The 13,224-nt window shown below is 48.5% G+C and overlaps 1 protein-coding gene across 3 annotated transcripts in view; it reads left to right on the forward strand.

Moving 5' to 3' along the window:
* The window catches only part of LOC123758350 (serine-rich adhesin for platelets), a 246,208-nt gene that overhangs the window by 153,620 nt on the left and 79,364 nt on the right, over positions 1 to 13,224 (forward strand). For all 3 annotated transcript variants that reach the window (XM_045742651.2, XM_069322674.1, XM_045742649.2), the window contains exon 3: positions 8,672 to 8,768. In XM_045742651.2, the coding sequence (XP_045598607.2) occupies positions 8,691 to 8,768 (78 nt within the window). In that variant the 5' untranslated portion in view covers positions 8,672 to 8,690. The remainder of the gene's footprint in view (positions 1 to 8,671; positions 8,769 to 13,224) is intronic.

The raw sequence follows: 13,224 nt of genomic DNA on the forward strand, positions 1-13,224 counted from the left end.
CTACTAGAGTGGTATACCTGGACAGATGGTCCACTAGAACTAGCGCATATCTGTTGCCTGAATTGCTACTATGTAAATCAATTAAATCAGCCCCCACCCGATCCAAGGGTTCTGTTATCTCTGAGAATTCCTGGAGTGGGGCTTGTACTTTAGGAGTACCTTTGCGTCGTTGACAGTTCCCACATGACCTGACGTACTTAATTACATGTGATAATAACCCTGGGAAATAAAATAATGACTTGGCCTTTGTGTAAGTTTTGTACACTCCCGGGTGACCTGCAATCTTTGACGCATGCGCAAGTTTTAATGCTGAAGGCTTTAATGCGTCAGGGATAACTAGCTGAAACAACGCCCTGTCTTTCTGGGCATTTACATGGTACAACACTCCTTCTTTGAGTGCAAAGTCATTTAAAGAGGTACTTTGTTTTCTCGCAGGATATTTCCCTCCTTCCAGATGTTCAATAATTTCCTTCCATCGCTGTTCCTTCATCTGAAGTTCTCTCATTTTATCGCTCGCAATCGTTTCAATGTTTACATTCATATTGACGGTGGCAATGTTCCTACTTAGCGCATCAGGAACAACATGAGATGGACCAGGCTTATACAATATCTGAAACGAGTGTGCTGACAGTTCGTGACCCCACCTTGTCATTCTCGGGCAACGTGTCTTTTTCTTAAAAATGTGGGTCAATGCTCGATGATCAGTATAAATTATGAAGTGACGCTGAAACAAATAAGGCTCAAAATACCTTACACTCTCTACTACAGCTAAAGCTTCCTTGTCAGTGGCTGAGTACCTTACTTCCGGTCCTTTCACTTTCCTACTAAAGTAAGCTACCGGGTGCGGGTTGTTCTCCGAGTCACGCTGTATTAAACAGCCACCTATGGCAATACCGCTAGCATCAGTGTGGACTTCCCAATCTTTCTCAAAGTTAGGAATTGCTAAAACTGTAGTACTCAATTGTAATTTTAACTTCTCAAAAGCCTCATCATGCTCTCGGGTCCATACAAACTTAACATTTTTCTTAGTGAGATTCGTCAGTGAAGCTGACGTTCTCGCAAAACCTTCTATGTGTCGACGGAAATACCCAGCTGCACCCAGAAATCTTCTCACGTCCTTTGCTGTCTTTGGTGTTGGCATTTCAGCAATAGCGCGACAAGAGTCCGGGTCAGGGCGTATTCCATCTGTGCTTACCTGAAAACCCAGAAACTTGAATTTCTGAGCCGCCAGGGTACACTTTTGGGCGTTCAATTTGAACCCCGCCTTGTTCAACAGCGCCAAGGTCTCTGTCAAATCATGGAGGTGTTCGTCAAAAGTTCTAGAGTACACTACAACATCATCAAGGTACGCCAATGAGTGCCTACCGAGAACAGGGCTTAGAATATAATTTATCGCCCTCTGAAAAGATGAAGGAGCTGTTTTTAATCCAAATGGCATACGCTTGAAATGGTAAGTCCGCACACCATCCGAAAATGCTGTTTTTTCTCTGTCTTGCTTTGCAACTGGTATGGCCCAATACGCTGACTTTGCGTCAAGTGTCGAGAAGTACTTAGCTGTGCCAAACTGGTCTATGATTTCCTGAATGAGAGGCAGAGGATAAGCGTCCGCTGTTGTCACTTCGTTCACTTTACGGTAATCTACACAGAACCTGTAACTACCATCAGGTTTGCGTACTAGCACTACTGGGGAAAGCCACGGTGACGTGCTCTCTTCTATAACGCCCTGTCTCATCATCTTTCTACACTCATCTCTAATAAGTTGTTTCGCCTGCTCTGGGAGTCTCCATTGACGTGTTTGGGCCGGAGGATTATCACCTGTTGGAATGGTGTGTTCGACTTGAGGCAGGTAGCCTATTTCCTCATCCTCGGTCGCAAATAACCTAGGAAATTTACGGAGGACTTCCCGTACCTGTTTACGTTCAGCAGGTGACATATGAGTCAAATCTAGAGCAGTTATTAATTTGTCCACCATTTCCTTATCTTGAGGAGATAACGGGGTTTCTTTACCGATCTTACTGTGTGACTCCTCGTCTCTTACGTTCAATGCGCTACATTGCGCTGGTACAGTCGATGTTCGTGTGGTATCTGACTCTATTATTTCTTTTAAATTTACCACAATTCCTCGTGTCAGACTATCGCCTACCCTAAAGCGATAAGGTTTGTGAGAGAGGTTGACCACTGGTATTATCGCACCTTTGTCATGTACAGATACCAGAGTATATGGTATCATCAACTTATCAATTCTGCCAGCTACCTGAAGGGTACTTCCGGGTTGAATGTTTCTTCCTACGGCGACTTTAATAAACTTAAATGACCGTGGTGGACATACTTGTCTGTGTACAGCATGTAGTCTACATGTTTTCTTGTCAGGGTCTTGAAGAGACTTGAACAATTGTTTAGGAAGGTTTACATATTTAGGTGCTCGTTGAATTGAAGCAATTATGGGAGGGTGATCAATTAACTTTACTGGGAAAGACACAGATCCCAACTGTAGCCTACTGTGTCTTGCTCCCTTCTCCGATGTCAAAGAATATGTAAATCGTTTCAAAAAATCCATACCTAACAATATATCACCAGGGAATGTTACATTATCCACCACAGTACACTCATGGATACAAGGTTTATCTTTTTCAATGTTAAAAGTTAAAATACATTTTCCCAGAACGTCAAAATGTTGACCATTGACAGCTGTTAATTGTGCACCCCCTTCCTTAAGGCGCACCTGACTGAAGGTCCTAAATGAGTCCATCTTAATGATGGTTACCTGACTACCAGTGTCCAGGAATGCAGTCAACCTCTTCCCGCACACCCTCACTTCAAAAGTGGGCCGCCCTTCCTCCTTGGGGGCCTTATCTCATAATTCCTCCTTACTATTGGGGCAGTCATCTCGTTTGTGGCCTCGTCCGCCACAACTCCAACACCTGGGGTCATAAGTGTAGTACCAGTGAGGAGGCGGACCTGCTCTATGGTGCCCTCCCCTCTGGTTGCTAGAAGAGTTACCTACACTCTCCTTAACACGATGCGAATTGTTCGTATCTACCGCTTGGACATAAGAGGATTGTCTAGTTTCAGTTGTATCCTTACACTGCCCCTGAATGTTTTGTAAGTCCGTAGCGTACTCTATTAAACTATAGTAATCCATCGTTACACTTGCAGCCGAAACGTGAGCTCCAAGTGTCCCGGGGATTGACATACACAACAGTTGTTTAGCCTTCTGACTAATTCTCAGGTCATCGTATCCTAATTCATGCCTCAAGTCACGCACTCTACGCAATATGCCAGTTCCAAAGTCTTTGAGAGTTTCGTTTGAGCCTCGTTTTAAACTAGCTAAATACCTATTAGCTGTTTCCTCTGTTATTTTCTCTTTATATCGTCTCTTAATTGCTAACACAAACTCTGGCCATGTTTGCAAATATTGAAACTCTTGGTCCTGCATTATTGAACCATTAGGGTCTATACACGCTCCTGCTGCTAAATTAATTTTTACCCAGTCATCCTGGGCAGCTGACAAACATGAACCTACTTGCCCTAGCCAGTCGTCTATTTTCCGGTTACGTTCCACTATATTTGTTGGTAATTCTTTGCAAATTAGTTTGGGTAACACTGGTCTAGGCAATGAGAATGATAACAATGGGGGCTGACGCATACCATGAGACGCAGGGGGCATGGAGTGTAGATGTTGGCAATGGTTAGGGAAGGGTTGGTAATGGGGAGGGAAGGGTTGGTGTAAGGTAGAGTTATAGTGATGGTCAGGTGGGGGGGAGGGTTGGGTGGGGTGGTGGTGTGAGGTAGGGGATTCTAGGGGCTGGTTCTGGGCAAGGCATGAGATGGTAGAAGAGGGTTTGGTCGTCTGACCAAGGTTGGGGTTGCGAGGGGGGAGAGGTGGGGTGGTATTGGTGGGGACAGTCACCTGACCGGACCCTTGGGTGGACCCCTGGGTAGGCGTATGTAAGCGCCCTGCCGTAAGGTTCACATATAGGGGTTCAGAGAGGCGCTTCCTAATTTCTGAGGATGGGTAAGGTGGGAGGGGGGGTGGTTGGGGAGGGGTATGTGGGGAAGGTGCAGGCCGCCGCGCCCCTGGGGTGTTGGGTTGGGGGGTCGGTCTGGGAGGAAGTGGGGGAGGGGTGATGTCATTAGGCTGCAGAGTATCAGGGGTGGACAAAGGACGGCTACCCAGCATGTGACCTGATGTGACCCCATCACCTGCACCTTGTGGATCGTCACCTGACTCTTGAACCGTGCTATCCACTTGGACAGCCTGTCTCGGCTGTATTGCTAGAAGGTTCTGTTGGCTAAGCCCTCCCTGACTCCTTAAAGCCCTATCTGAACTCATGATGCCAATAAACTACGTCTGAACGACTAGTTCACCGGACTAGCGCTGACCCAAAAATGTTGAAAAAAAAAAAAAAATCTTTGGAACTAACAATGATTCACTGAGAACAAGACAAAAACTCACAACGTCGTTATAACTAGCCCCTTTACTTAACAAGGGTGGTAATTTCAATGTCACTTCTAAAACAAAACAAAAACGTAATTACTTTTCAATCTGCCTGCTCTTATGACAGATAATAATCGATATTACTTTCACCGCGTTGAGACAACTTCTCCTACGCGATACCAATACACAATTTCCCACGCACTATTCATTAACAATAATTCACTGATAGAAACTATTTGTACTTCCTATCGGGAAACTGTAATTACTGCTCGTATGAGCTTAACTAATAGTTACTCTTACTCCTTAAACCTACAGCCACATCACGTGACCCAGAGTGTTTTCCTAGCTTCTTCGCCGGTCAACAACTCAAAACTTTTGCCACTCCTGTGACCAGACTTCAAACGCCAGGCGTCCCTAGACGTGAGTCAACTGACACACTAGTCCACACTAGCATGCTGTACAATACCAGTACACCTCAGATTATCGCGTTCAATTGGAGTAAATCAGTCAATCGCGATAATTTGAACAGAAACACCGCTTAAAACTACTTAATAGCTACACCGAACGGCACAAGACGCGTGAGACTGAACACTGTAAAACAATGTTCACCACCGCTAAGCCACCATTGTAATGATCCTGGTTGTAATACCTCAACACGTATCTATCTCGACCGCGCACTCCGCTACTACCACTGAGCTAACCGTGCAATCTCCGCTCTTTCTATGGTAATAACAGATGCTATACCGATCATATAAGATGTTAACACTCGGGCCGTCATACGAAGACGTAAACCAGTACACAGAGGAAGGAGAGAGAGAGGAAGAGGGAGGCAGAGCGAGAGGAGAGAGAGAGGAGAGCGAGAACGAGAGCAAGGGAGGGAGAACGAGAGCGAGTGAGGGCGAGGGAGAGTGAGACACTAGTGAGGGAGAGTGAGACAGAAAGATAGAGATAATCGTAGTCACAACCTATCGTATGAGTTACCGAGTGACGCTGAAACAAATAAAAAGAGAGCACGCATGCACACATGCACACACACACACACACACACACACACACACACACACACACACACACACACACACACACACACACACACACACACACACACACACACACACACACACACACACACACACACACACACACACACACACACGCGCGCGCGCGCAAGCACATCACAAAGAAATCACAATGGCGTGATGTATCAATGAGAACAATCATTTTGGGGTAATGAGGTGATTTGAACCAGGGTTATGGTGGTTCCCAGACACCTCCTTCCCTGAACCCTCTTGGTCACCATATATATATATATATATATATATATATATATATATATATATATATATATATATATATATATATATATATATATATATATATATATATATATATATATATATATATATATATATATATATGTCGTACCTAATAGCCAGAACGCACTTCTCAGCCTACTATTCAAGGCCCGATTTGCCTAATAAGCCAAGTTTTCATGAATTAATGTTTTTTCGTCTACCTAACCTACCTAACCTAACCTAACCTAGCTTTTTTTGGCTACCTATCCTAACCTTACCTATAAATATAGGTTAGGTTAGGTTAGGTAGGGTTGGTTAGGTTCGGTTATATATCTACGTTAATTTTAACTCCAATAAAAAAAAATTGACCTCATACATAGAGAAAAGGGTAGCTTTATCATTTCATCAGAAAAAAATTATAGTAAATATATTAATTCAGGAAAACTTGGCTTATTAGGCAAATCGGGCCTTGAATAGTAGGCTGAGAAGTGAGTTCTGGCTACTAGGTACGACATATATATATATATATATATATATATATATATATATATATATATATATATATAAAGTGAACTTCCAGAAAAACTTGATAGTTTTCTGCAAGAAGTGCCTGACCAACCGGGCTATGGTGGATATGTGGGCCTGCGGGCCGCTCTAAGCAACAGCCTGGTGGACCAAACTCTGACAAGTGAGGGCCAGCCCAGGTGGCGGAGGACCCTGTCAGTTGATTAACCTCGGTCACCTGTGGGGGGGAGGGAAGGCAATTATCAGGGGAAAGCGCTGAGCCATTACCGCTAAATAGCACTGGGAATGGATCAAGATAAAGATTCGGGATGGGACGGGGGAAATGAATGGTGCCCAACCACTTGGACGGTCGGGGATTGAACACCGGCCTGCATGAAGCGTCGCTCTACCGTCCAGCCCAAGTGGGTTACCTGTTGATGATTCCAAGTGTTCTTTCGCACACAGCTGGGCCGACTGCTTCTACTGAGACTATTGACAATAGCGGATATTAGTTGACCACACACTAGAAGGTGAAGGGACGACGACGATTGATTGATGGCGCCAAAGGCGGCTAGGTTATTGTGCACCCCATACTCATCCTGTGAGCGGTAGCGCAAAAAGCATTACAGAGGGCACAAACGGTCTTTATCAGACCTCATCTTAGATTATTACATAAACAATTTCATCTATCCTTCACACCTTATAGTTACAATGCCAGCTAGTTACAGAGAAAGTCCTATTACAAGAGCTACATATTTACAGTAAGTCATCATACATTAATGGTAGGTCTTATCGCTAATACATAATAGTTTGAGCAATGGGGATATTACAGAGTCATAGAGGAGCTTCTGTTTATTATTAGTCCTCACAATACACTACTTGTTACTTGTTTCGGTCCGTCTTAACCCGCCAAACACGCACCGAAACTACGACGTTGGTACAACGTTCGAACAAGTTTTAACACCACCTAACCAGTTATAACAACCAATATAACAAGTTGTAACAACGTTCTAATACGTCATAAACACGTTAAGCCAAGATGTAACAACTTTATTACAAGTTGTAACAAGCGGAAAATAGAGACAGTTTCGGTTTGTGTTTCCAGGGTTGGACCATCCTCAAGTCGACTGTGCTCAAGTTGAGGATATTAGTGTGTTCCCCGCCCTCCTTACAGTGTGTGCCGGGGACACACTGGTAGCGTGGGTCCTAGACAACATCTACACTACAGTGTGTGCCGGGGACACACTGGCAGCGTGGGTCCTAGACAACATCTACACTACAGAGTGTGCCGGGGACACACTGGTAGCGTGGGTCCTAGACAACATCTACACTACAGTGTGTGCCGGGGACACACTGGTAGCGTGGGTCCTAGACAACATCTACACTACAGAGTGTGCCGGGGACACACTGGCAGCGTGGGTCCTAGACAACATCTACACTACAGTGTGTGCCGGGGACACACTGGCAGCGTGGGTCCTAGACAACATCTACACTACAGAGTGTGCCGGGGACACACTGGCAGCGTGGGTCCTAGACAACATCTACACTACAGAGTGTTCCGGGGACACACTGGTAGCGTGGGTCCTAGACAACATCTCCACTACAGAGTGTGCCGGGGACACACTGGCAGCGTGGGTCCTAGACAACATCTACACTACATAGTGTGCCGGGGACACACTGGTAGCGTGGGTCCTAGACAACATCTACACTACAGTGTGTGCCGGGGACACACTGGTAGCGTGGGTCCTAGACAACATCTACACTACAGAGTGTGCCGGGGACACACTGGTAGCGTGGGTCCTAGACAACATCTACACTCAGTAAATACAACATGTGCCACACCTTACAGTGTTGGAGCTGTTAAGTGATAAGCTGTTTTAATTTTTGTTAAGTGGGCGTTGTTGTTCAAGACGCCGCCGACCCACCAGGTTGTTGTGGAGAGTATACGGACCTGACGACACTACAAGCGACACCCGCACCTCGTATATGCAGTTTGTATATATGGATCTGCGTTTGGACCAAAATAACTTGGTCCATATTTATATATGGACCATATGGCCATATTTATATATGGACCAAGTTATTTTGTGGTCACAGACTAAGCTTGGTCTCAGATCCGGCTTGTGGAGAGCAGAACAACTCGGCCCTCTCCAAGTATACTGGTATACTGCAGGTATACTGCAGGTATGCTGCAGGTATACTGCAGGTATACTCCAGGTAGTGTTGGGATATATTCCTCTCCTACAGCCCCTCAGATCACCAGCCAAACTCTCCCTGGCGGCCAGAATTTAACCCACTTGCTGCTACTAATTCTTCCCCCGTGTGTGTCCCCGGCCACAGTGGCTGAGGCTACAGGTGTAGTTCTCACCTTATTATATAAAGCTCCATGTATGAGGCATTGTTAATGTGATGGTAATGTGTGTGTGTGTTCCAGGGCCGGCAGCGGTGGTGTGATGGACTTCCACGTGTCCGTGCCGGGCCCCTTCACCTACCTGGTGCACGAGCACGCCCGCTCCATCCTCGCCATACAGGTACGTCAACCCTCCTGCACGTAGTAACCTGCTCCTTCACACTCCTCCTCTCCTCCTCATATACATCACAAGTTATTACTACTACGCTTCAAGCCTCCCTCATAATTTGACGGTGAACTGGGCCGGGTGTGTGATCCTGCCGTGCGCATACCTGCAGCGTGGATGACCCATACACACCTGCCTATTTTGGATACACGTGTGTGTAGAGAGGAGAGGAATGGGCGACGAACTGTGTTTACTGCAGCGTGGGTTGTGACCCGAGTTGAAGTATGGTGTCAAGGGTTTGGTGAGGGCTTTGTGGTGTGTTTAGGGCTTTGTGGTGTGTGTAGGGCTTTGTGGTGTGTGTAGGGCTTTGTGGTGTGTGTAGGGCTTTGTGTGGTGAATGGGCTGCCCCACACACCCTCCACATACCCCACATACCCCGCTGTTTTACCGTCACAATATTGATCTCCTTCAGGGTGACTATTTTCACAGCAACGAGGCGCCTCACAGATTTGTCAACAAATCAACATGATTCCTCAGTTCTTTTTCCCCCTGAGGGCAGAGAGGGGCGGGCCACAAGAGAAGGGCTGGGACATGACAATGTGTGGGGTTGAATATTGATGTAATGGGATTGTATGTTAGGCCTGTGAACCAGCCTCCTGCTGCTCCGGCCGGGAAAGATGAAGCTGCTGTGTGAACCACAGATTCGTCAAGGATGAGTAATGTCGTGGTAACGTTAGTGGGACACTGTTGTTAGGTAGGGCTGGGGTGAGGGGTCTTCTCTCACTGTCTTAGGTAGGGCTGGGGTGAGGGGTCTTCTCTCACTGTCTTTGGTAGGGCTGTGGTGAGGGGTCTTCTCTCACTGTCTTTGGTAGGGCTGGGGTGAGGGGTCTTCTCTCACTGTCTTTGGTAGGGCTGCGGTGAGGGGTCTTCTCACTGTCTTTGGTAGGGGTGTGGTGAGGGGTCTTCTCTCACTGTCTTAGGTAGGGCTGGGGTGAGGGGTCTTCTCTCACTGTCTTTGGTAGGGCTGTGGTGAGGGGTCTTCTCTCACTGTCTTTGGTAGGGCTGGGGTGAGGGGTCTTCTCTCACTGTCTTTGGTAGGGCTGTGGTGAGGGGTCTTCTCTCACTGTCTTTGGTAGGGCTGTGGTGAGGGGTCTTCTCTCACTGTCTTAGGTAGGGCTGGGGTGAGGGGTCTTCTCTCACTGTCTTAGGTAGGGCTGGGGTGAGGGGTCTTCTCTCACTGTCTTTGGTAGGGCTGTGGTGAGGGGTCTTCTCTCACTGTCTTTGGTAGGGCTGGGGTGAGGGGTCTTCTCTCACTGTCTTTGGTAGGGCTGCGGTGAGGGGTCTTCTCACTGTCTTTGGTAGGGCTGTGGTGAGGGGGTCTTCTCTCACTGTCTTAGGTAGGGCTGGGGTGAGGGGTCTTCTCTCACTGTCTTTGGTAGGGCTGGGGTGAGGGGTCTTCTCTCACTGTCTTAGGTAGGGCTGGGGTGAGGGGTCTTCTCTCACTGTCTTTGGTAGGGCTGTGGTGAGGGGTCTTCTCTCACTGTCTTAGGTAGGGCTGGGGTGAGGGGTCTTCTCTCACTGTCTTTGGTAGGGCTGTGGTGAGGGGTCTTCTCTCACTGTCTTTGGTAGGGCTGGGGTGAGGGGTCTTCTCTCACTGTCTTTGGTAGGGCTGTGGTGAGGGGTCTTCTCTCACTGTCTTTGGTAGGGCTGTGGTGAGGGGTCTTCTCTCACTGTCTTAGGTAGGGCTGGGGTGAGGGGTCTTCTCTCACTGTGGTAGGAGCTGTCCTCCACTGTGATATAATTTAGTGTATCTGTGGCCGGGAAAGGTGTTCACTGTGACCTGTGGCGCGGCTCGGCGCCTTAAGAGGTAAATCTGGGTACATGAATTAGTGTGTGTTATGGCTGGCCTCAGGCCTGGGCGGGGAGACACTCCTCCAGACACTCTGCTCTCCCTTTATGAAGCCGACGGTGAAGCCGACGTTACACCCGCCAGGTTGTGTAGCAGTTGTTGTTGTTATAGATTCAGCTACTGGGAACAAGTTGCAAGTAGCACGGGCTATGGTGAGCCCGTAGTGGACTTACCTGGCACAGGAGCGGTGCGGAGAGAGGTGTGTAGGAGGCTGGCTGTCAGGCCGTCTACACTGGCTAGATAATAAGCTGAAGGATTCCCACGCTATTTGGCAACATTGTGTTACCTGTCAAGATTGCCTCCACCCCGTGACAGGGTGGGGGGAGGGGGAGGGGGGTGCAGGTGTTGGGATGGTCGTCAGTGATCTTCAGTGCCAAGATTTTCACGTGTAGACAAGGGTACCAATATGATCATTCTGAAAGTTTTTAAGAGCCAGACAGAAACATTACCAGAGTACGGATGGGGAGAGGACACGACGAATACGATTACCAGTCATGAAGCACACATGTGCTACACCACACACGTGGAATGTATTAGGCAGTGATGTGGTGGAGGCTGACTCCATACACAGTGATGTGGTGGAGGCTGACTCCATACACAGTGATGTGGTGGAGGCTGACTCCATACACAGTGATGTGGTGGAGGCTGACTCCATACACAGTGATGTGGTGGAGGCTGACTCCATACACAGTGATGTGGTGGAGGCTGACTCCATACACAGTGATGTGGTGGAGGCTGACTCCATACACAGTTTCAAATGTAGATATGATAGAGCCCAGTAGGCTCAGGAATCTGTACACCAGTTGATTGACAGTTGAGAGGCGGGACCAAAGAGCCAGAGCTCTTTGAGATACGAGGCCTAGAGTCCGAGATACGAGGCCTACAGTCAGAGATACGAGGCGAGAAACAATGGGCAGAGTTTCTTTCACCCTATGCCTCCTGTTACCTAGCAGTAAAATAGGTACCTTGGTGTTAGTCAGCTGTCACGGGCTGCTTCCTGGGGGTGGAGGCCTGGTCGAGGACCGGGCCGCGGGGACACTAAAGCCCCGAAATCATCTCCAGATAACCTCAAGATGACCAAGACAAACCTAAACAGGGAGATGGAACAAATAGAGCAGACGCTAAAACAATCATAATCAGGCCTTATGCACTTACCGTCATTCTTATCTTCCAATCATGCCAGTTGAGGAAATTAAATTGGAAGAGAAAGCCATACAAGACAAAGACAAAAATCTAAATATTTTTTGTCACATATGTAAAATCCACATGTTAACCCGTCCACCAGTATTGGTCCTTCACTTACACCTCAAGCTTCCTACACACAGCAAATGATGAGACAGAAATTAGTGAAGTCCCGAGAGTATGTGGAGGAAAGTGCGAGTGAATGAAATGTTATTTTCATGATTTTTGTGATTGGCAATTTATATGTCTGGGAGGTGGGTGACCTCCTACTTCCAGCCTACAGTGGCACCCTACAGTGGCACCCTACAGTGGCGCCCTACAGTGGTGCCCTACAGTGGCACCCTACAGTGGTGCCCTACAGTGGTGCCCTACAGTGGTGCCCTACAGTGGCACCCTACAGTGGCACCCTACAGTGGCGCCCTACAGTGGCACCCTACAGTGGCGCCCTACAGTGGCACCCTACAGTGGCACCCTACAGTGGCGCCCTACAGTGGCACCCTACAGTGGCGCTCTACAGTGGCACCCTACAGTGGTGCCCTACAGTGGCACCCTACAGTGGTGCCCTACAGTGGTGCCCTACAGTGGTGCCCTACAGTGGCACCCTACAGTGGTGCCCTACAGTGGTGCCCTACAGTGGTGCCCTACAGTGGTGCCCTACAGTGGCGCCCTACAGTGGTGCCCTACAGTGGCACCCTACAGTGGCACCCTACAGTGGTGCCCTACAGTGGCGCCCTACAGTGGCACCCTACAGTGGTGCCCTACAGTGGTGCCCTACAGTGGCACCCTACAGTGGCACCCCAGAGTGGCACCCTACAGTGGCGCCCTACAGTGGCACCCTACAGTGGCACCCCAGAGTGGCACCCTACAGTGGCATCCTACAGTGGCACCCCAGAGTGGCACCCTACAGTGGCACCCTACAGTGGCACCATACAGTGGTGCCCTACAGTGGCACCCCAGAGTGGCACCCTACAGTGGCACCCTACAGTGGCGCCCTACAGTGGTGCCCTACAGTGGCGCCCTACAGTGGCACCCTACAGTGGCACCCCAGAGTGGCACCCTACAGTGGCGCCCTACAGTGGCACCCTACAGTGGCACCCTACAGTGGCACCCTACAGTGGCGCCCTACAGTGGCGCCCTACAGTGGCACCCTACAGTGGCACCCTACAGTGGCACCCTACAGTGGCACCCCAGTGTGGCAGCCTACAGTGGCAGCCTACAGTGGCAGTCTACAGTGGCACCCTACAGTGGCACCCGATGGCAGGCCTCAAGTTCCAGTTGGATACAGTGACCCAATCAGGTCCCTAGCCTCGCTACTGGAACTCCAGAGTCTTCCACTTCTATAGCCCTGGGTTTGAAACTCCTACGGCCCAAGTGAATGAA

This window comes from Procambarus clarkii, chromosome 11, assembly GCF_040958095.1.
Source record: "Procambarus clarkii isolate CNS0578487 chromosome 11, FALCON_Pclarkii_2.0, whole genome shotgun sequence".
Classification (NCBI taxonomy): Eukaryota; Metazoa; Arthropoda; class Malacostraca; order Decapoda; family Cambaridae; genus Procambarus; species Procambarus clarkii.